The sequence below is a fragment of the Terrapene carolina genome, unplaced genomic scaffold (genome assembly GCF_002925995.2).
Source record: "Terrapene carolina triunguis isolate 2854851 unplaced genomic scaffold, T_m_triunguis-2.0 Scaffold69, whole genome shotgun sequence".
Taxonomy (NCBI): Eukaryota; Metazoa; Chordata; order Testudines; family Emydidae; genus Terrapene; species Terrapene triunguis.
This window is the reverse complement of record NW_020664420.1, coordinates 49,359,383-49,383,820: the sequence shown is the minus strand read 5'-3', so window position 1 is coordinate 49,383,820 and position 24,438 is coordinate 49,359,383. Positions and strand designations below refer to the sequence as shown.

Sequence of the window (24,438 nt, the reverse complement as noted above, 5' to 3'; positions counted from 1 at the left end):
CATTTAAAAATTGTCACAATTGTGAATTATAAATCAGAATTTAGGACAAAATTCTGCCCTTGACTAGACAGAAAGCTATAGCCTTCATTAGGAGTTCAATGTGGAGACTATTTGGCTTACAGAACTTGTATTCCTTTACCGTGCACTTCTTAACATTTTCAGTTTTTTATTTTCAAAAGCTTCCAGTTACTTAGGTACTTTTAACACTTAATTATTTTATATAGCCACAATTTTTATATGCCCACAATTAATTTAGGTGAAAAACTATGATCTCAAAAATGTCCCCTAATGATTTTTTTCCAGTAAATCAAGAGCTAGTTAGTAAAACAATTTTCAGGAGGACTGAGAATTTCAAAATGTGATCAGCTAGCTATACACATTCATACAAAATAGATATTTCAAAACAAAAATCTAGCATAAAAAGGCCTCCTGGAATTATAATTGGAAGCTGCCTCATATGATGAAATAGTAAATTATTTCCTTACCGTTTATCGGGGATATCTCTGCATTATCAGTAGACACCAGCTGAATGGTATACATTTCATTCCCCTCCAGTAGGCCATCTTGTATCGCTCGTAAAACAATTGTCTTCTGGGATTCAGTCTGAATCAGAAAGAGAAGGAAAATGAGTTAGGCTGATATTTTTCAAGTGAGATCAGTCAGAGTGGCTGACGATCCAAGGAGCTGAGTGTCTTAATTTCTGACGTGAATGCGGGTTAAGAAGAGTACAGCACTTGGCACATTCGACAGAATTGACAAGTTCTGCAGAAGGATGTCGATTCCGATTAAACTTCCTATGGAAACCCAGGCAGGCTTGCTACCCCACCTGATTTCCTGCCAGCCTGCCTTGCTCTCCAGGATCCTCAGCATGGTGGGCTGCCAGGATGCCTGGTTCTCTGGCTCCCCTACAGCCCACCTACTGTCCAGAACCCCAGACTGCCTCCCCTCATGGGCTGGCAGGTTGTGTCTTCCCCAGGTGGCTGCCTCCTCAGCTCCCCAGGCTACAGGACTCCCCACGCTGACTGGCTCTCTGGGCAGCCTGGCAACCCAATCCTGAGAGACCATTAGGTAGGCTGCCGTGGAGCTAGAGATTATGTTTCATTTCAGAAATGCCAAAATGTTGTAGCTGCAATGTTTTCAAAATGACGTTTTGCAGTATTTAGGTTTCACTAAGAATTCCAAGATTTTGGCTTCCAAAACCAAACTTTTTCACAGGAGGGAAATTCTGTTTCACAACCAGCACTTTAGGCTAGTGAAATGTCCCCAAGTGTTTTTCTAGATAACAGTCTGCCCAGAAAGGAGCTGTATTCCAGTTTGTTAGAATTCTCAGCAACTGCTGGTGCTGTCTGCAGCCTCAGCAAACTTTCTTTATATGAATATTAAACAGTTGGCTAAACCTGAAAGTGAAAGTTGGTTGCATATCTGCAAAACCACTAAGAGACATTATTCCTTAAAGTTTCCAGTGGCAATATATCTGGATGATAAATATAATACTTGGTGCAATCAGTATAAAGTAGCAATGAACCAGAAGACAGTAAAACAGAAACTTTTAAATCCTACCTTCTTCTGCCATGAAGCTCTACAGCTTAGCCAACTAACTAGGGTCACATGGTAATCGCTGTTATTTTTAAAAGTACACATCCTGAATTTATGTTTTATCTCTTCCTGGACCTGGCAAGTTGCATGTTTGCTTAGACTGTCAGCTAATGCAATGGAATAACCGTTCTCCATGGTCATTAATAAATTTCTATAAAGTTTTTATTCTTTTTAAAAAGAAGACAATTTATATCATTTTGAAATGCCACATTTCCTGGGAGACTTACCCTATACCAAGGTCCTCCAGGGAATGGGCCATCCTTTCTTTTCTGTTTGGAAAGCACGTGACATGTTGTCAACGCTACCAGATATTTTTTTATTGTGTTATAACAAACTATGACTCCCTGCTAGTACAAGTGTGTAATGACAAGTATATAACTACGTATGAGAAAGAAGAAAATGTAAGCAAATGTAAGGGAAGCAAATGGGATGTTGAAATATTGGGAGTACCTCTTTAAAGTAAAGAGTTCCATTCAGAGGAGTGAGATCATATCTAGCTGCCTCCTCCAAAATCCATATCATTCGGACTGCCCCCCGTCCTCCTTGACTCCGACTCACAGTCAGCAACACAGTTGCAGCAGGATCTCCAGGTGACTGGGGCTCCTTAACTGTCACCTGAAAAGAGGAGGAGGAGGAGTTAGGGAAGAGCTAAGAAGCAGCATTGATATGTTGTGTTTTTATAACCATTGCCTTGGAAAAATTATAAACATTGCTATCGACATCTAAAATTATATTAGTCTCAACCGTGTCTCCAAGACACAAGGCCAAAAAAATCAACAGAAGTTTATGCACTGTTGAATTCTGTTAGCAAAGATTAACCACTTAAATTATTTCTGTATCCACTATGATTCAACACAATTACATATGAGTCACCAGTGGACACAGCACTGGAAAATATACAGTAGAAAACAATCAAACACTAGCATCTGAAAGGATTAGATAAATTTACAGGCCTTTTCTATCTTTAATTTCTATGAAAAACATTGTTGCAATATATCATTACTACATTCAACAGATGCTCAGGCAACTCACATGAAATCTCTGGAGTTATTATAATACTGAAATGGAATAGATTCAGTCATTCATAGGACAGGTACAATATAAAGGCAATAACTTATAACTGTACATTTTCTACCCCATGTATTCAGTTCCTTGCATGTTTATTTGTTTTCAGTGTCTGATCAGCATGACCACTATACTGTTATTTCTCAATAACCCTAATATAGGGGAATCTGACTGACTTCTTCACACCCATTACTGCAGAGTACAAAGATTTGCATAATCTCTATATGGTTATTTTTCAATAAATGCACTGTGAATATATAAATTTCTCTACTCAGATTGGTTGCTATAATCTCTTTGTTCTAATTAGTGTCTGTACTTAATTTTCAAGCTATCAGCCAGAAACAAAGATGTCACCCTTATCTTCTTATGACTTCAAGAGGAAGCCCCAAACTTCCCAAAGAGGAAGCATTTAGTGGAGAGAGAAAAATAAATAAATAATTGAAGAACACAAGGCTGCGAAAGAACTGAAAAGGAAAACGTTGATTTTAGGGGGGTTTTTCATGGTGGAGAGGATAGGGAAAACATTTCAAATCCTTTATTTATTGCCCTCCTTCCAGGAGCAGTCTTGCTGCCATTGAAGTCAATGGATATTTTATAATGGATTTCAATACAGAAGAGGAACAGCCCCTCTTTTTCTCCCTCTTCTCTTACATCCTTTTCTCTCCCTTCCATAGAGGAAAGCTTGACTCTTGCCTTACACAATAAGGCCAATATTTTCAAACCTGAATGCCTAAAGCTAAGCTCCCAAATCCACATTTAAGCTCATAAAAAAAAACCAGGCTTGATTTTCAAAGGTTCTGAGCATGCCCCAGGATCAGGAGCGTCAGTACTGGGAAGACCTACCCATGTCTGTGAGAGCCCACTTCACAGAGGCTGCAGATATTGTCTGCAATCTGTGTGTGAAGTAGTTGAGACAAGGGGCCTAGGAAAACATGGCAACTCAGCACTGAACTCTCACAAGCAGGCCTAGCACAGGTACTAATTCCTGGTCTTCCTAACCAGAATCCTACTGGAAAAGGGAGACCAGTGATTTAAAAAAAAAATTGTGACTACTAAATACAATAAGCAAATTATAGCATAACAAGACAGACCAAGGTATTTCTGAAAACTCCCTCTGCAGTTCAGACCACAGTACCTGTTAACTTTGCTCCTGAGACCTTTGCTCAACATATATGCACACACAATCATTAGATGGGAATAATGTGACAGAACTGGATGTAAATTCAACTAGACTGTAAAGCCAATAGATTCGCTCTCTTCCTGAATCAGGAGGGAAGCCAGCTTTTTTTAACATTGGAGTTCACATGTGTATCCAACACAATCTCTCATGTAGGCCATTTAATTATTTTTTTCACAATTCCTTCTCTGTTCATTAACTGCTTCCTTTCATCTCCCTTCCAAAAACACCTCTCCCCCTAAAAAAATAATCAAAATTCCAATCGTTTCTTCAGGCCTGTCCCCTGCTTATGAAATTGTACTCAGCAATTGGGGAGAAGAAAAAACATCATGTCTCTTAATGACCAAATTCAAGAATAGAAAATTTCTTACTGAGAATTTCCTTTCTGCAAGTTGCATCTCCCACAATTCTTGATGACTAGGCTGCTCTGCTCACTCTTGCAGCTCATGAAGGTAGAACAAAATTTTGGTGCCACTGCTCTGGCCAAACTCCATCTGCTCCCACTTGTGGCCAAATAAATTATTCCAAAGCTGTAAAAATGTGTATAACAATATTAACAAATACTTCAAAGGTAACTGACCAACTATGCACAGGGGATCGCAACTGGAAAAATACAGTCGCATGGTACAGATCCCACTCAGCATCTGACCTTTTCGCTCTTGAGCCATTTAGGGTGGATAGAATTGTGGAAGACGCTACTAATGGAAAGGAAATTATCAATATGAAATTTTCCATTCTTCACCCTAGTGTCTTCCACAGTTCTTGACATCTGGGAAGTAGTGAGTAGTGAACAGATGTAGAAAGGGTTATAGAGAAGGTCAAAAGAAAAGGAAAAGCAGTATCCCTTCTTGCTTATAACATTTTCTCAGGGGGCAAAAATCATTTCTGGACTACCACCTGCACCACCTTTCTGCCAAAGGACACCTCTACAGAGGACAGGAAGTCCAACTTGTAGTACTTAATAAAGGTAGTAGCAGTTGATCAGGTGGCCACCTTACAAATTTCCGCTGTGGATGCAATAGTTCTTTCTGCCCACCAGGTCACCAGGGATTGTGTGGAGTGCGCCCTGACCCCCTTGCAGAACCAGAATCTCTAATGCCTTCTACACTTCCATGCTGCATAGTTTAATCCACCTAATAATGGAGGACTTGGAAGCTCTGCGTCTTTGGTATTTTCAGTGGAAAGATTCGCAAAGAGCATCTGATCTCCTCATGGGCTTTGTATGTTTGAGGCAAATTTTCAGGTTCCTTCTAGCATCTAAAGTGTGCCATCTCTCCTTGCTGGGATGCTGTGGCCTTGGCCAAATGAAGGGAGATCTACCTTTTGGAAAACATGGAAGGAGGAGTTTACTTTCAGGATAAATGATTCCAGAATTCTGAGCACCTCATGAAAAATACACAATAAGTGCCACCAGCTCCAACACTCATTTGACAGATCTGATGGCTATCGGGAAGCAAGTTTTGATGAACAAATAAAATGCTGACACTGCATCAGTGGTTCAAAGAGGTGGTTTGTGAGGAGCTGTCAATACAAGTGGTAAGTGAAAAAGAGGCCTGAATGCCGGCCTGGCTAATTGGACTGCCCTAAGGAATCTGTCTACTAGGGATTCTCTGCCAGAGAGTCTGCAGATCTTGTGAATGTCACGCTACTAAGGGCAGACATTTGATGTGCAATGGTGCTGGGTTGGAGATCTTTTTAATGCCTTCTTGAAGAAATTCAAAGATAGATAAGAATTCCTGGATTTCTAGGATTTGCTTTCTGATTCCAGACACTGAATTCAGTCCAGATAGAGGAGTATGCTTTCACAGTCAATACTCTTCTAGAAGGAAGAAGTGTCCTGATGGCTTTGGAGGGCAAACCCAACAAAACTAGCGTTTCCAGTTCCAGTTCCAGTAACAAGGCTGTTAGATACAGCTAGTTCAGGTCTGGATTAAGAAGAGGACCTTGTGAGAGGATTCCCTGTCTCGTTGGGAGATGTAGTAGTGTTCCTAATTTCAGGTCTATCAGATACGAAAACCAGTGTGAGGTTGCCAGTATTACTGTTGCCCGCTCAGATTTTATTTTCTGGACCACCTTCTCTAACAATAGAAGGGGTGGGAATGCAATGAGAAGGCCCTTTGGCCATCTCTGCAATAGGGCATCTGTCCCAATGAAACTGGGGGTCACTTCCCTGGTGAAGTACTTTGGTCTCTTCGCATTCATGTGGTTTGCAAATAGATCAGTTGAGGGCAGTTTTAATGACTGGACAATTAACTTGAAGACTTCCTGATTTACGTACCTCTCGAAGTTGTTCGCCTTCCACCTGCTGAGCCAGTCCACCTTTTGGTTCAGGTTTCCCTTTATGAGAACTGTCGTGAGGGAGAAAAAGTTCTGCCCACTTCATGATTTCCATCGCTTCGGCGTGTAGCGCTGGACTTCTTGTTCTCCCTTAGTTGTTCCTATATGTGACTATGGTCGTGTTGTCTGACTGAATCAGAATGTGGCTCCCCTCTAGGCTGGAGTGGGACCTTAGTCACTCCAGTTTGACTTCTCCTAGTTCTGGGAGGTTTCTGCTGTGAGTCCTTTCCTCCAGGTTGCTTTGGGCTGTTTGAGACCCAAGTGTGCTTCTCAGCCCTCCAGACTGGCATCGGTTGTAAGAATCAGGGGATCTTGTGGATACTGCCCTGGACTGACCACCATTTTAAGGAGTGGATCACCTGATGCCCCAGAACCTTCACTTGATCCTTCATGTGTCCCAGGGAGTGGTCCCATACCTTTAAGATAACACCTTGAAGGTGCCTCATGTATCATTGTGTCCATGGAGCGATCTCTATGCATGATACTGGGAGGCCTAGCAGTTCAAGGCCTTGGGCCATGGTGCCATGGAACCTTTCTAGAGAAGGCTATAGCCTCACTATCAAAGTGTCTATGTCCATTCCCAAGTGAGTTATTTTGGTGGATGGAATCAAGGAGCTTTTCTTAATGTTGATAATAAAGCCATGTGCCTGCAGGAGATTCAATGTCAGGGATGTAGCTCTGTGTGCTGTTGCTGGGGATGGCGCTCTGATTGAGATGTCGACTAAGAAGAGATACAGGCGGATAACCTGTTATCTGAGTCTGACTCTGATTACCACCATCATCTTTGTAAAGCCCCACGGGGCCAAGGACAAGCTGAATGGGCGTGCCCAGTACTGATAACGATTCCTGCCATAAGCAAACCTTAGGTATCTACTGATGCACGGTCTGATCAGGATGTGGAGGTATGCATCCACCAAATACACTGATGTCAGAAAATCCCCCGGGACAGGGATGACACCATAGAGGTTAGGGTCTCAATCTGGAACTTCATTTTGTTCATCCACTTGTTGAGCCTTTTGAGATGTAGAATAGCACAGATTCCCCCAGCATGCTTCTGAACAGTGAAGATGCAGTAGAACCCTGAGAAACTTTTTTCTGAAGGGACATTTGCTATTACTTCAGTATCCAGGAGAGGAGATATCTTGTTCTGGATTAGGCCATGCTTATTGGGGTCATTCAATATGGGGGATTGGACGAAGAACAGATGAGGTGGAGCCCATAACTCGAAGGAGTATCCTGTGCTCACTATCTCACTGACCACTGGTCCATGGTCAATGCAACCCATTCCTCTAGGGATTAGGAAATCCTTCCCCCTAATTTCAGCTCAGGGCAGAGGCAGAGACCTATGTGGTCTGTGTCATAACCAGGCTAACAGGGTTCCCGCTGGGCTTTTCTCCAGAGCCACGGTTCCAGAGCTTTCTTTTGGAGAGCTTGCTGTCCCTTTACTGGTATTTCTGTGAGGATGAAGGCTGAAAGGAGTGCCTTTGTCTGAAGGCCAGTCTGAATTCTGTCTTAGAGGCATGATGTGGCTTTGCTAAGTCTTTCCCCAGTCCTGATCGGAGTCAGAGCCTGACAATTCACCATCCTCGGTGGAGGAGTCATCACAGGATTCATACCTCCTACATCTTTTAGGCTTTTTCTTCCCCTTTTTTGATTTTTTCACTTTTTTGCTCACTTAGAAACCATATGAGATCCAGTGTAGCTTTGGTAAGGCCTTTTGCAGCTAGCTTTCCTACAGGCCTGGAGACCTCTTCTGAGATCTCTTTCTGAGTCCTCACCTACTGGGGCCCATTCCTGCACGGAGAAGGGAAGGGAAACATTTCCACAGCTCTCTGGCCAAATTGGGAAGGGGGGAGGGGCTGTCCCCTGGTTCTTTCCCCAGGACACTCAAGACCTATTTTAAGACTTGTGACCTCTACAAGTTTCCCCTCTCTGTTCTCCAGGGGCCTCTTAGGACTTACCCCTGAATCAGCTGACTGTGGTCCTCCTCATCCTTGGAGCCTCTCCCTGTTCTGCACGGAGATTCCAGGTCAGTATCTTCCATTTTGGAGATGCGGCTGCTCTGGTGGGTAGGAGACCCCACATACCAGTCCGACTCATAGCCCCAAGACCTAATAGAGTTAGGAATGGAAGACTGAGTGCAGGCTTGGCACAACTCACCATCTGCTGAGCTCGGGAAGGCAGTTTCACAGATGGAGCTCCATTTGGATTTCTTTCAGTGCTTTCTAGACAGCTCTCCCATAGCAAAAAAGATGTGGAGGAGCCAGCAGGGAGACACTGCAGAGGAGACTTCACCTGGATTCCAACAGCTGACTAAAAACTGGCCCAGAGGGAGGAGTAAGGGAGGGAGAACACTGCTCAAATCTGCCCCAGAATTAGTCAAAAAATACCCCTTTAGGCAGATGAAAGAAAGGAGCACTGAAACTAACATCTGCATGCTGCTGTGGAGGCAGAGAATCTGACCACAAGCACAAGCAGAGGGGGCGTGAATAGAGCAGTGGCACCAAAACACTGATTCACCTCTGTGAGCTGCAAGGGTGAGCAGAGCAGCCCCGGTGGCAAGAATTGTGGGAGATGCGGGGCTGCAGAAATGACATTTTGTACAAATATAAAACGTTTAACTGTCTGCATTGCTGAAAGCTACGTTCAGGAAAATCTGCACATTGATAGTTGACTCTAAGTGACTATGTGGTTGATGATACATAACGTTCTTCCTGCTTATGCTTAAAACTGCACCTTGTTACTCACACTTACGTTCTTTTCTTCAAACCCAAATACTCCAACAGGAGAATCATTTGGTGGAATAGTGACAGTCAACACAGTGTCATCCCCAAGTCTGGCACCACCTGTCACCCTGATTAAAGTGATGTTGAACAGCTCTAAAAATTCTACTGCAGTATCATCTATGATTGTGATCTCTATCACCCCTGCAGCCTGCAAAAAAACGAGAACCAATAAAACATTACAGGACACAACAGTGAATTCAGTCTATTGTATTTTATGAATGAAACTCAGAAAATTTAAGTCTTAGATTTTGTAAGTTGCAAAAGATTGCTAAATTGTTTTAGTTTGTAGTTTGGCTCCCAAACTTGCTTACTTATTTATATATTTGGCTTTTTAAAACAAAACCATACCAGAATGTTGGAAATATTTTTAAAACTCATTTATGCAAACTTTCTGGATTCCTATTAAAATTGTGAGGAATTTAATCTACTGAAATCCCAATATACTGTGAATTAAAAGTAATATTGTGAACTTAATAATCACATTTCCATATGGAAATTTTGGGCTTACTATTATTACAAGTAAAGATCACTATAACTGAAAGTCATTAGACAAAGAAAATAAACACTTTTCAGTTTCTTCACATTGTATATTTGACAGCACTGTTTTGTTGATGGTCATTCACACTTCCTGCCTCATATACTGCTCTTGAGGAAACTCAGGTGCACACACTTTCCTAGGCCCTGCAAGAGGGTGTTGACTATTAACAGCAGCAGCAGCAGAGCTGAAAGTGAAACTGAGAAGGTGGCTGGGAAGCATTTTCACAGCAGAGAGAGGAAGAGGTAAGACTAAATATGTGTGGAATTATTGCAGTTCTTGGACCCATCCAAGGGGCACTTTTCAACAACAGGAAGGAAGCAGAAAAAACAATTATGAAAATTTGGATGGATTCTTTTAACTATTCCAAGGGTGATCAGAAAACTGTTTTTTTAAATTACTAAATTATGTAAACAATTAAATTTGACGGACCCTTTTTCACAGACTTTCACATTAATACAAAAAAACCACAATGGTGTACATTGAAAATTGTCAACTCCTTCTCTAATTTGTTATCTTGGCCCTCATGCTGCAAATATGAAAAGGTATTTTCAGAAAATGTGTTCGGATTGAATGGCTCCTGCTTACCTCTTCTGCCGTAGGCTTCTTTAGTATGCAGTAATACACAGAATGTATTATATTTGGCTCTAAATATGATTTTGTTCACAAAGTATACCTTTGTTTGCCAAGGTCTATTTTCCAACACATGAAATCAGCTGCTCCTAAAAGTGCACACTTTGTGTCTCCAAGTGTGATGTGAAATCTAACAATGCAGCTTAAGAAACATACAAATTCATTGTGTAAGTCCACACAAAACATGGGCTAATTATAAGTTTCCCACTTATCAGGCAAAAATAAGGGTGGGCTTTTTGTTGTTTTTTTTTTTTACTGGTAGAGGTGTAAAGATATAGGCCCCAACGTGGCAAACACTTATGAACATGTTTCCCTTTGTACTTGAGTAGTGCCATTAAAGTCAATGGGACTGACTATGCATGTGCTTCAAGTTAAGTACCTGTGTACATGTTCACAGGATTTGGACCATAAATAGTAAACATAAATGTCCTCTGAGACTTTATACTCATATCTTTTAAAGGAAACAAATGCAAAAGACCCTGAGACTTCTTAACTCAGAAATGTTTATATTTTCAGCAACAGCATACTTGTCCATCTGCAAATGTAAGGTTTCCAAATGATGGCGTAAAGTCTTCCATGCTAGCACTGGCAGGCATAGCTTCCCAGTATAGTTTTACTGACCCAAACCTCCCAGCCTTCCGAACAACTGGCAGCTTCAGTATATTCTGTGGTGGAGGCACCTCATAACCAGCAACTGCTCCACTAAAATCCTGAAAATTCAGAAAACATGTTGAGTGCCAAGGCAAATGTATTTCTCCTTTCTCATTCCGTGCAAAAAGGCTGATACCAAAATGTTCAAAAGTAGCCAAAGGTAAGGGGCTATGCGTTAAAGTAATGAGTTAGTCCCTTTATATATAAATCTATAAAACAAGTAATATTTATTATTATTATTATTATTATTATTATTATTAATAAAGAAAGATCAAATTGTTAATCTGACGTAGTTAGGGTAAAAATAACCCACTAGTGTTTTAACAATTCCAATGCTCTCATGAACTAAGTATCATTAGCAGCAAAAAAACATTTGTATAGAAATTGCTTGTCCAGTATATGGTCAGTGTAACTGATGTTTAGTGCTAGAAATCTTTTTAAGACCATTTTTAAATGCAGCCTAAAAACATAGAACCTACTGCTAGAATACAATAGCAAATGTTTAAAATTCAGTCTTACCTTCGTAACATTGAAACTAAATATTCCTCTGGGGTCATCATTCTCTTCAATTATTACCTCAGCTATTTCTAACCCAAGTCTCTTCACACTTGGCTGCCCTCCAGCAAGAGAGGAATCCAACAGATGCACATCAGTAATATTGATTACAAATCCTTCCTGTAATTCTGGAACGTTATCCTGTGAAAATGTTTTTAAAACGTCACCCCCATTGTAAGTTCATGTTATAAGATGGATATTATGAAAGGAGGAAACTGACTGGCTGCTGACTGAGCAGAATCAGGTAAAACCACAGCAGTTGAGATTAAATAACTAATTCCCTGCCTCATGTCACATCACCTATGAAAAGGGGGGAAAGGATTTCTGAAAACACTGCTGACTAGGAGGACCTGGAGGATTTTGAACATCCTATAAAAACACATTTTTTTTGGTCATGATAAAGTCTAGTGGCCCCAATAAGTTGGTGTTTCTTGAATCTGAACAATAAATCTGTTAAAGGCATGTAAAGTGAAATAAATTATTTTACAGTTTGAAGTTGTGCCAAATTTACAACCCAACATGTTCCCGAGAGGGTTAAAATTCAAAAACAAGTTTCCATAAAACTAAATTACTTGTTTCACAGTAAACAAAGCAATTTGGATTGCTCACAAACTAGTTACCAGTGTCCAGATTCTACTGAAACAGATTTAATGAGCCAACTTTCCTCCTACAAGACTTATAGAATTACACTTTTCCTTTTGCCCCGAACAGAACCTACACTATAATCTTTCTTAAAATATAACAAAAATGTCTCTTCTTTTCAATTACTCACAGGCAAAATGGTGACTATAACATAAGTCGTGATTGTGTTCTCTGCCATAATTATTGTTTCTTTTTCTATCACATAATCCTGATTCTCTGTGGCTTGGTTGAAGGGCTGAAGGGCAAAATTAGGTTTGGTGCTCAACTGTACTGCAATATCTCCAACAAATCCTTGTTCTCGAAGAATTTGTAAAGTAACAATAGTAGGATTCTCTGTAAGATGAATTGGGAAAGAAATCTATATTAGCTCTGGTAAAAACCCATCAACATATGATTGCTCTAACCCTTTCTCTGCTTGTTTTCCACTTCATCTCACTGTGCTAGAATTATCCGATTAATCACTCACTGAAATCAATGGAATGTTAGAGCATGAATTCATCTTCAACATCATAACCAGTGCACTCTATACCTAAAAATTTAGTAACTTAAGCTGCTTGAAAGCGCATGAGGGACATTTGAATCTCTGCACAGAATGCAGGGGCGGGTAGCAATTTGAGAGGAAAATTTGTTGAGAAACATAAGAATTGAATTTTGTTATACAAAACCTTTACTTTAATATACATTTTCATTCAGTTCCCCCCTCCCTCCATCCCCCTGTTTCGAGGGCCCTTCATGCATTTTAAATCATTCTGAAGGCACTATTGATACTGATATAGGAAACGACCTCTGTGGCAGTGACTCTGGTGGCAAGAGTCAGGTTGCCCTTCATTCGTGCATGTCTACATCTCAAATTCCCCAGAAAAGGAAATGCACTCATACCAGTGATGACTCAGATCCCCTTTGGGAAACTAGATTTTCCCCAGAGTCCAAGAAATTGCAGAACACCTATCGTGTGGTTTCAAGTCCTGTATCTAGGGCAGGAGGGGTGGGTAAAAGTAACAAACCAGGAAGGCTAAGGGTAAGACAAAAGGAGGGGAAAAGGCAACTAGTGTATGTTTTTGCTTGTAAATGTTGAACTACAATGCAGTGTCCATTTCCATTACTTTTCATCTGCAAAAGCCCTACATGCAACATGCTCTGAAATACTAAAAAAAAAAAAAATAATTTACAGATTAAACTCCAATAAATTATCAGCTGCCAAACAAAAATCATTGTAATGCAGTAGCATGGGGAATATGTTTTATACATATGTATAGAACACATAAGTTACTACAAAATTCAACTTGATTACATCTGCTGGGCACGCTACTCCTTTGACTGAGAACCTGTGGCAGGGAAGGAGGATGGGCCAGGGTCCTAAAAGCATATTTCATGCACAGAAAAGAGCACACAACAGACTATTTTCCTCTGCCTTTGTAGAACTTCCAGGATGGAAGTTGTGGGTGAATCCTGCTAGCCCTGCTGGTAGAGACAGGAGTGGGGAAAAAAAACATGTCTTATGGGAAGATGGAAGCAGGGGGAACTCTCCTTTTAGAGGAAAAGACTGCAGGTGGGTGGCTGTTATTAGAGCTGGGTGGAGAACTGGGTGGGTTTTTTTTCAAAACGAATTTTTTCTTCAGATTTCTATTTTATGGAGAATTTCAAATGTATTTTTGTTTCAATTTGGAACAAAAACAACTTTAGAAATCTTGAAATCCTCCACAAAATAGAAATCTGGAAAAAGTCATTTTGAAAAATCAAAATGTTTAGTCTCGATGTTTTCTAAACAAAATTCCGCCTCGTGGGCAGACGGGGAGTCAGAAGCCTGGAAGCCCTGGGAGCCCCAGCCAACTGAGGAGATGGGACCCTGGGGCTCTCAGGGCTACCTGACCCCTGGGTCAGCCCAACTCTCAATTGGCTACCAAGAAGCAAGGTGGGCAAGCTGGTGTCTGGGTTCTGCCAGAGCTTCATTTCAATTTCAACATATCAGCAAGTTCCAATGAAATAATATTTTGCCAGAATTTTTCAGACCAGCTGCAGCTGCTAGTGCATGGAAGGAAGATTGGGAGGCTGGGCAAAGAGTTTCTGAAACTGTAGGAGATGAGGGGTGATGGGATGCCAATGTCAAAGAAGCAGGTGGAAGGAGAAAAGTCTGAGGCAGGAGAAGGATAGATTGGGAGCCTGATGGCAAGGAAAGGAGAGGGGGAAAACTAGTGGTGGAGCTAAGCTGTTGGGGGAAAGGATGTGAGCTCTACAGGAACAATAACTGTGGATGGACAATATGGAATAGGGAAAAGTCTTCAAGTAAAGACCACTGTGGCTCTGCATGCAGTCCAGACAGCCCTATAAGTCCAGCAAAGTTCCAGAATCTAGTATGACTGCACCAACATCACAGCAGAGGTTTCACTCCTTTCCCCCCTACCTACATCTTGTTTGTCCCCACCGCAAGTCACAGAGAATGTGAATGGACAGTTAAATTCACTGCTTGGGAGCAGCAGCAGCCTTCCATGCCATCTCCCCTCCAAAGATTTTCTGATGTCTGGCAGCTACTGGCATAGCAGTGGGTGCCAGCAGGATCAGGCCATTTGCCTTTAATTAGTTAATACTTTATAGTTAACAAATTTGCAGCATACAGTTCATAATATTGAAAGGTGATGATGACATTGCAGAGCAGGAAGAGGAAATGTGTAACCAGTGAAGGCATCATTGATATCAGAACTTCTAAAGATGACAACTTTTGTATGCCATTATATTCGCTCCGTAGCAGGAACGTAAGACTGACTTACCTTCAGGCTCCGCTACTTTAGCAAAGAGAGACTCCGTATGCCAGCCAACTACACCATAGGGAGAATCATTAGGCAAAATGGTAAGCACAGCTCGTGCTCTCTTAGGGTCTATGATGGCTCCTCTCATGGGATCCTTAATGCCCACAGTAGTGACATGGGTGAGTGTGATAGCAACAGTTTCAGAAAGCTCTGCAATGTTGTCTGCAAGAACTGTCAGGGTGATTGTGGACAGGGCCTGACCCTCTGAAAATGTTATCTAAACAGTAAAAAAAAAAAAAAAAAAAAAGTCAAACATTTTGCCATACTATTATTGTAAGCACCTTCACCAAGATTTGCTTTTGTAAAAATCCATCAGCGAAAAAAGTGTGAACAGAGCATTAACAAAATATGCAAATGATACTGAACTGAGAGGTGGTGTGACATCATTGAAGACAGAAAAATAATTGAAAGAGATCCAGAGAGGTTAGCAACACTAACAGCAAACAGCAAAGAGAGTCACTTTGGAAAAATGCAAGCTGTTTAGTTGGGGAAAACAATCAGAAACACAGGGAGGGAGAAATAGTTCTTAACTAACACTGGCCTGAGTTTTGGAGATGCTGAGTACCCACAACTCGCAATGACTTCAGCACATCTGAAAATCAAGCCATTTTTATTTGGATCTCTTAAAAACAGATTTAAGTGTCTAAAACACCCATTTTGAAAATCTGGACCTAGGTGTCAGCAGAATAACTCAATAATTTCAAATTAATAATACAACTGCATTGCGGCTTTTTGCGCCACACACTTTGCTTTCCTGCTTTGTCTAAGTCAAGAAGCAGAGAAAGTCAGTAAGTTGCTGAAAACCCAAAAACCCTCCCCTTACTAACAAATGTTGATTTTAGGGGCACAGTATCAATACTAGTGCTGGTTGAATAATATTCAACTGACAACTTAGTTGACCGTCATGATTTTTTTCAAATAAACTATTTGCTAAACATGACGTTTATTATTCACCCATCTATAATCCATTTTGACAATTATATTATTGTTTTAAGTTGTCACTATAATATTTTTAAATATATGTATAAATAAATGCATTGATCACATTTAAAATAACCATGTAGCCTTTCTTAACATTCTGGGAGACTTCAGAAAAAACAGCTTCCACAAACAGCAGCATAGAGACTGAGGGAACTGAAACAGAGACTGTCTGCATCACTGTGCTCAAGACACAAAAACAGACAAAGGGGGTTGGGCCAGAGCCTGATGGGCCCACCCAGGTGACCAGCTGCAGACCCCAGAGAGCTTGCACATGACTGGGACTGCCAGGAGATTGAGCTGAGCCTGGGTGGTGAAAGTCATTGAGGACTCAGAGACAGAGCTGATGCAGGGAGTCAGGTTCCAGTAGCAGGAAATGATGAAGTTCCTGAACTGCTCTGTGCAGCAGAGAACCAGAATCTGGCTTGACCTGAAAGGGCAGCCTGCATGCTGAGACCTGTAGGCTTCCCCCTGCATTGGGATCCAAGGGACAGGACTTGAGTGACCAGGAGCACTCCACTCCCCAAGACAGGCTGAGCTCCAAGACTCCGCCTTGCAAGAAAGCACTGACTGGCAGCTGCACCCAGTAGACCTCCCCAGCACTAGAGCCAGAGAATGGCCAGGGCTTCTCAGTGAAGGACACCATACTCTTTTTCAAGGTCCAGCTCCACCAGCTAGCTAAAGCCTGCAGGGAGACCTTAGGGAGCATTCTCTTTACTTTCACTTTGTTGTGGGCTTTTGAGGGAGGGAGTGTTTATTTTGGCAGAGTGGTTGCTCACTCATTTATTTGATATACCGGTACTTGACTCTCTGCCTGCCCCCTTTGAATCAATTCCCTTTTTTTTCTCTGACTTTATTTCTTTCCAGGAATAATTGCTGTATATCTTCATAATCTGTTGGCCCTTGATTCCTTGTATCTGTAATTTGTAATGTCCTAGATGTCACAGGATTTGTCTATTAGTTTATGCAACCAAGCACTAGGTGGAGCTGGGCCCAAGGAACCCAGGGCCCCCAGGTCCCATTGGTCTTAAGGTGGGTCACTATGTACTGAGGAGACAGAAAAAATGGTTACTTGCCTTTCTGTAACTGTTGTTCTTCGAGATGTGTTGCTCATATCTATTCCAGTTAGGTGTATGTGCGCGCCGCGTGCACGGATGTCGGAAACTTTTACCCTAGCAGCTACCCGTCGGGCCATCTGGGGAGCCCCCTGGAGTGGCGCCGAAATGGATATCTATATAAGCCCCTGCCGGCCCGACCCCCCTTCAGTTCCTTCTTGCTGGCTACTCCAACTCAGGGGAAGGTGGGGGGGAATGGAATAGATATGAGCAACACATCTCGAAGAACAACAGTTACAGAAAGGCAAGTAACCATTTTTTCTTCTTCGAGTGATTGCTCAATTCCAGTTAGGTGACTCCCAAGCCTTATCTCGGAGGTGGGGTCGGAGACAAGGAACCGCAGATTGAAGGATCGCTCTGCCAAAGGCTGCATCATCCCGAGAGTGCTGGACGATGACATAGTGGGACGTAAAGGTATGAACCGAGGCCTACGTGGCAGCCCTGCAGATTTCCTGGAGAGGAATGTGTGCCAGAAAGGTAGTTGATGATTCTTGAGCTCTCGTGGAGTGAGCTGTAACAGCAGGCGGAGGGACGTTTGCCAGGTTATAGCAAGCATGAATGCACCCAGTGATCCATGAAGATATTTGTTGAGAGGAAACCGGGGCACCTTTCATCCGCTCCGCAATGGCGACAAACAACTGGGTTGTTTTACGAAAGGGCTTTGTCCAGTCTATATAGAAGGCGAGTACCCTTCTAACGTTGAGAGAATGGAGGCGTTGTTCACGTAGGTCAGCATGCGGTTTTGGGTAGAAAACTGGTAAGAAAATATCCTGACTCACATGGAAGCGGGACACCACCTTTGGTAGAAAGGCCGGGTGAGGTCTTAGGTGCACTTTATCTTTATGAAAGATGGTGTAGGGTGGCTCACAGGTGAGAGCCTGTAATTCGGAGACCCGTCATGCAGAAGTGATGGCCACTAGGAAGGCGACCTTCCAGGAGAGATAGAGAAGAGAACAGGTGGCCAGCGGCTCGAAAGGAGGACCCATAAGGCAGGAGAGGACCAGATTGAGGTCCCATGCAGGCACAGGTGGCTTCATTGGAGGATGGATTTTCTCCAAGCCTTTGAGAAAACGCCGCACGACCGGATGTGCAAACACAGAATGCCCAGTCGTGCCTGGGTGGAAAGCAGAAATGGCCGCAAGGTGGACCTTAAGGGATCCAAAGGCTAGGTGCTGGTCCTTTAGGGACATCAGATAGTCCAAAATGTATGAAATGGAAGCCGGGGTGGGAGTACCTGCCGCTGAGCGCACCAGCTGGAAAACCTCTTCCAGTTCGCCTTGTAGGTAAGTCTAGTTGATGGCTTGTAACTTTCCAGAAGGACCCGCCTTACCGAGTCCGAACAGGCGCGTTCAGCCTGGTTCAACCACGGCTCCTCCAGGCCATGAGATGGAGCAACTGGAGGTCCGGGTGAAGGAGACGACCGTGGTTCTGGGATATGAAGTCGGGGTTGAGAGGAAGACGTAGGGAAGCCTGAATTGACAGGTCCAGCAGAATCGGGTACCAACACTGACGCGGCCAGGCAGGGGCTATCAGTATTACATCTCCCTTGTTCTGGCGGATCTTGAGGAGCACCTTGTGAACCAGCGGGAACGGAGAGAAGGCATACAGCAACTGGCCCGACCATGTGATCTGAAAGGCATCCGCTAACGAGCCCGGGCTGTGACTCCGGAAGGAGCAGAAGGCTGGGCACTTTCTGTTGGTCCGCGAAGCGAACAAGTCGATTCGGGGAAACCCCCACGTGCGGAAAATGGAATGAATGATATCCGGGCGTATGGACCATTCATGAGTCAGAAAATGCCTGCTCAAAGTATCCGCCAGGACCTTCTGGACGCCCGGCAGGTATGAGGCCTGAAGGTTGATGGAGTGGACTAAGCAGAAATCCCACAGAGAGAGGGCTTCTTGGCAGAGCAGCGATGACCAGGCTCCACCTTGCTTGTTCAGGTAGAACATGGCCGTGGTGGCTTAGACTGTCCTTGGCTTTGTCCAGAGGGAGGACGAGACGGCCTACGTCGGGAGTATCTGTTTCTTCGACGAGAAAAATCCTGCCTCGGTCTAGGCGGGAAGGAGCACTGCTGAGTGGTCTGGGGCTTAAATGGCTTTCGTTGATTAGAAAAGATTTGATAGAACACTAGGGATAAGTGGAACACTTGAAAAGACAAGAGACCACTGTTCCAACAACCGTCACAGGCGGTAAGAAGGAACTGAAGGGGGGGTCAGGCCAGCAGGGGCTTATATATAGATCGCCATTTCGGCACCACTCCAGGGGGCTCCCCAGCCGGCCCGACGGGTAGCTGCTAGGGTAAAAGTTTCCGACATCCGTGCACGTGGCGCGCGCACACACCTAACTGGAATTGATATGAGCAATCACTCGAAGAAGAAATAAGGGTTCTACTATACCTGGGCACTCCAAGAAGGGACAACAGTTAAGACTTGGTATATTTTATAAAGTATTTTTAAATCAGTGCTTCACTAATTTCAGCAAAATCTTTACATACCATTCCTGATGCTGGAAATATATCATTAATGCTCCCATTGGCTATCCACTGTACTGTAACTCGGCCATACGTTCCTATTAAACGTTCAATATTCAAGGTGATTAAGTTGTCTTGTTCCATTTCTTCAACTTGCTTAGATAAAGAATTCTGGAAAGGTATAGATATAGTACAACAATACAAATTAATTATTTGAATGGCTAGAAAACACATGAAGAGATCCTATACAAAATACTCAAAATGATTTTGAGGCATTAGGAGCAAAATTTTAAAACTTGTATCACCAGTGTTAAGCACGCAAATCCATATTTGCACACTTCTGTGGAAGTGACCTAATTTTCAGAGATGGAAAGCCCGTAAAGCTCCTATGGACATATTTAAATAAAGAAATAAACAAACAAACAAATTAGACAGGTTTTGCTGGGGTGCCTAAATATGTATTTAAGCCTCATGCTAGGTACCCAAGTTTGAATTGTTTTGCTACCATGATTTCATCCCCGGACTAGTTTTAAAATGGATGAGAAACATGGGGAACTTCCAGGGCAGATTCAATTTACGTTAGAATTTTTTTTTCAAATTGCAGCATTTGATTTAGCGAGGACTTGGTATGTATACAATTTTCCAGCCAGGGCTTACTGTGTTCTTGCCAGTTGATTCTGTGGTACCTGAGGGTGCATTCTGGGTATATCTGCACCACAGCACTCTCGCCAGATTTCCCATGGCTCCTATTTCCCTTTGCATGATAGCTTTGCACAGCTTTGTACATGCCTGTCTTAGGTCAACCTTTCCCTTTAAGATGGGTTCTCAGTTCAGGTCTCCCTTGATAGTGATTTCTGCCCCGAACAGAAGCATTATGGGGGTGGTCATTCCAAGGAATATAAATTTGATGTGGGCTCTATTAGCATTCCCAGGTCTATCCCACAAAGTGCCCATTAACTGCCATAGGTACTCCTTTTCCATCTGCTGCTCTGCTTATTCCCCAGTCCTTTCCATTGCTGGTCCTGCTCCCTTCAGTCTCTTTCACACTGATGAAAAGTAGGTTGCTTATATCTCTGCCCTCTTTCATAGATTTATAGATTTTAAAGGAGGGACCATTCTGATAATCTAGCACCAGCTACCGCATAACACAGTCCATTGAATTTCACCCACTAATTCCAAGTCCACAACTTCTGTTTGAACTAAAGTATATCTTTTAGAAAAACACTTCTAGTATGCTTTCCCAGAATGCTTTGTCCTAGTCCTACAGTTTCCATGCTATCAGAGAACTGCCACCCTCCCAAATATCTTTGTTCTCGGTGGTAGACAGGAGCATTCTGTAAGTGGCAAAATGATTCCTCTAACCAACAAAAACATGAGGCCTATCACCAGCTCAAAGCTTAAGTCCAAAGGAGGCCACGTGAAATCAAAAACAAGTGGTGGCAAGGGAAGGCCTCTGAGATCCAGGGTTTGGTAGACCAGGATGACTTGAGAAGCTTCTTTCAAGCAACAAAAGCTATATATATGGACCAAGCGCCAAAGGCCCAACCCCCTTACATTCCCAGCATGGCTCCACCCTCCTGAAGGACAATGCAGACATTAAACAACACTGGAAGGAGCACTTTAAGAGCCTTCTAAACCGCAACTCCACGGTCTCTGAAGACACCATCGAGCTCATTCCACAACACTCAGCAATGGAACACCTTGCTGATCCCCCATCTTCTGAGGAAGTCCAGCATGCCATCACTGAGACAAAAAATCACAATGCACCAGGCCCAGATGGCATCCCTGCTGAGGTTTTTAAAGCTGGTGGAATAATCCTTTGCTAACTTCTGGACCTGCGAAGAAATTCAACCTCACTTTAAGAACGCCAACATTGTTACAATATTCAAGAAAGGGGACAAATCTCTGTGCAGGAACTAGAGAGGTATTGCCCTCCTCTCCATCGCAGGGAAGACCCTTGCCTGGATCCTATTAAACCACCTCCTTCTCCTTGCCGAGGAACTTTTCCCCAAATCACATTGTGGCTTCAGGCCATCCCAAGGAACAACTGACATGATGTTTGTGGTCCGACAGATTCAGGAGAAATGCAGAGAGCAACACCACGAACTGTTCATGGCATTCATCAACCTAACCAAGGCCTCTGACTCTATCAATCGTAGTGCCCTATGGAAGGTGCTGTGTAGGTTTGGCTGTCCACAGAAATTCATTTTCATCATCAGACTACTCTATGATGGGATGAGTGCCACCTTTCTGTGCAACGGCTCAGAGACTGAACCATTCATCATTCTTACTGGTGTCAAGCAGGGTTGTGTCATTGGTCCAACACTTTTCTCCATTTACCTTGCCGTGATCCTGATCCTCATCCAGGACTGCTACCTTAGAATCATAGAATATCAGCGTTGGAAGGGACCTCAGGAGGTCATCTAGTCCAACCCCCTGCTCAAAGCAGGACCAATCCCCAACTAAATCATCCCAGCCAGGCTTTGTCAAGCCTGACCTTAAAAACCTCTAAGAAAGGAGATTCCACCACCTCCCTAGGTAACCCATTCCAGTGCTTCACCACCCTCCAAGTGAAAAAGTTTTTTCTAATATCCAACCTAAACCTCCCCCACTGCAACTTGAGACCATTACTCCTTGCTCTGTCATCTGCTACCAATGAGAACAGTCTAGATCCCCATAAGCCACGTGCACCAGCCCCCTAATCATTTTTGTTGCCCTCCGCTGGACTCTTTCCAATTTTTCCACATCCTTCTTGTAGTGTGGGGCCCAAAACTGGACAAAGAACTCCAGATGAGGCCTCATCAATGCTGAATAGAGGGGAATGATCACGTCCCTCGATCTGCTGGCAATGCTCCTACTTATACAGCCCAAAATGCCATTAGCCTTCTTGGCAACAAAGGCACACTGTTGACTCATATCCAGCTTCTCATCCACTGTAATCCCCAGGTCCTTTTCTGCAGAACTGCCACTTAGCCAGTCAGTCCCCAGCCTGAAGCAGTGCATAGGATTCTTCCGTCCTAAGTGCAGGACTCTGCACTTGTCTTTGTTGAACCTCATCAGATTTCTTTTAGCCCAATTCTCCAATTTGTCTAGGTCACTCTGGACCCTATCCCTACTCTCCAGCATATATACCTCATCCGTCAGTTTAGTGTCATCTGCAAACTTGCTGAGGGTGCAATCCACGCCATCCTCCAGATCATTAATGAAGATATTGAACAAAACCGGCCCCAGGACCAACCCTTGGGGCACTCCGCTCGATACTGGCTGCCAACTAGCATGGAGCCATTGATCACTACCCGTTGAGCCCAATGATCTAGCCAGCTTTCTATCCACCTTAAAGTCTATTCATCCAGCCCATACTTCTTTAACTTGCTGGCAAGAATACTGTGGAAGACCGTATCAAAAGCTTTGCTAAAGTCAAGGAATAACACATCCACTGCTTTCCCCTCATCCACAGACCCAGTTATCTCATCATAGAAGGCAATTAGGTTAGTCAGGCATGACTTGCCCTTGGTGAATCCACGCTGACTGTTCCTGATCACTTTCCTCTCCTCTTAGTGCTTCAGAATTGATTCCTTGAGGACCTGCTCCATGATTTTTCCAGGCACTAAGGTGAGGCTGACTGGCCTGTTGTTCCCCGGATCCTCCTCCTTCTCTTTTTTAAAGATGGGCATTACATTAGCCTTTTTCCAGTAATCCGGGACCTCCCCTGATCGCCATGAGTTTTCAAAGATAATGGCCAATGGCTCTGCAATCACATCCGCCAACTCCTTTAGCACCCTCGGATGCAGTGCATCCAGCCCCATGGACTTGTGCTCGTACAGCTTTTCTAAGTAGTCCTAAACCACTTCTTTCTCCACAGAGGTCTGGTCACCTCCTCCCCATACTGTGCTGCTCAGTGCAGTAGTCTGGGAGCTGACCTTGTTCGTGAAGACAGAGGCAAAAAAAGCATTAAGTACCTTAGCTTTTTCCACATCCTCTGTCACTAGGTTGCCTCCCTCATTCAGTAAGGGGCCCACACTTTCCTTGACCTTCTTCTTGTTGCTAACATACCTGAAGAAACCCTTCATGTTACTCTTAACATCCCTTGCTAGCTACAACTCCAAGTGTGATTTGGCCTTCTTGATTTCACTCCTGCATGCCTGAGCAATATTTTTATACTCTTCCCTGGTCATTTGTCCAATCTTCCACCTCTTGTAAGCTTCTTTTTTGTGTTTAAGATCAGCAAAGATTTCACCGTTAAGCCAAGCTGGTCACCTGCCATATTTATTATTCTTTCTACACATCAGGATGGTTTGTTCCTGCAACCTCAATAAGGATTCTTTAAAATACAGCCAGCTCTCCTGGACTTCTTTCCCCCTCATGTTATTCTCCCAGGGGAGAATAAACATCAGTTCCCTGAGGGAGTCAAAGTCTGGTTTTCTGAAGTCCAGGGTCCGTATTTTGCTGCTCTCCTTTCTTCCTTGTGTCAGGATCCTGAACTCGACCATCTCATGGTCACTGCCTCCCAGGTTCCCATCCACTTTTGCTTCCCCTACTAATTCTTCCCTGTTTGTGAGCAGCAGGTCAAGAAGAGCTCTGCCCCTAGTTGGTTCCTCCAGCACATGCACCAGGAAATTGTCCCCTATACTTTCCAAAATCTTCCTGGATTGTCTGTGCACTGCTGTATTGCTCTCCCAGCAGATATCGGGGTGATTGAAGTCCCCCATGAGAACCAGCGCCTGCGATTTAGTAACTTCTGCTAGTTGCCGGAAGAAAGCCTCGTCCACCTTGATCCCCCTGATCTGGTGGTCTATAGCAGACTCCCACCACGACATCATCCTTGTTGCTCACACTTCTAAACTTAATCTAGAGACTCTCAGGTTTTTCTGCAGTTTCATACTGGAGCTCTGAGCAGTCATACTGCTCTCTTACAAACAGTGCAACTCCTCCACCTTTTCTGCCCTGCCTGTCCTTCCTGAACAGTTTATATACATCCATGACAGTACTCCAGTCATGTGAGTTATCCCACCAAGTCTCTGTTATTCCAATCACATCATAATTCCTTGACTGTACCAGGACTTTCAGTTCTCCCTGCTTGTTTCCCAGGCTTC

The 24,438-nt window shown here is 43.3% G+C and overlaps 1 protein-coding gene across 1 annotated transcript in view; it reads right to left on the bottom strand.

The window, feature by feature from the left end:
- Positions 1 to 24,438, bottom strand: part of ADGRV1 (adhesion G protein-coupled receptor V1) — a 416,737-nt gene that overhangs the window by 262,488 nt on the left and 129,811 nt on the right. Inside the window, exons 57-64 of the mRNA XM_026649237.2 lie at positions 19,370 to 19,516; positions 14,743 to 14,998; positions 12,108 to 12,310; positions 11,300 to 11,476; positions 10,657 to 10,839; positions 8,930 to 9,109; positions 2,047 to 2,211; positions 486 to 603 (exon numbers count right to left, since the gene is read on the bottom strand). Of these exons, the coding sequence (XP_026505022.1) occupies positions 486 to 603; positions 2,047 to 2,211; positions 8,930 to 9,109; positions 10,657 to 10,839; positions 11,300 to 11,476; positions 12,108 to 12,310; positions 14,743 to 14,998; positions 19,370 to 19,516 (1,429 nt within the window). The remainder of the gene's footprint in view (positions 1 to 485; positions 604 to 2,046; positions 2,212 to 8,929; positions 9,110 to 10,656; positions 10,840 to 11,299; positions 11,477 to 12,107; positions 12,311 to 14,742; positions 14,999 to 19,369; positions 19,517 to 24,438) is intronic.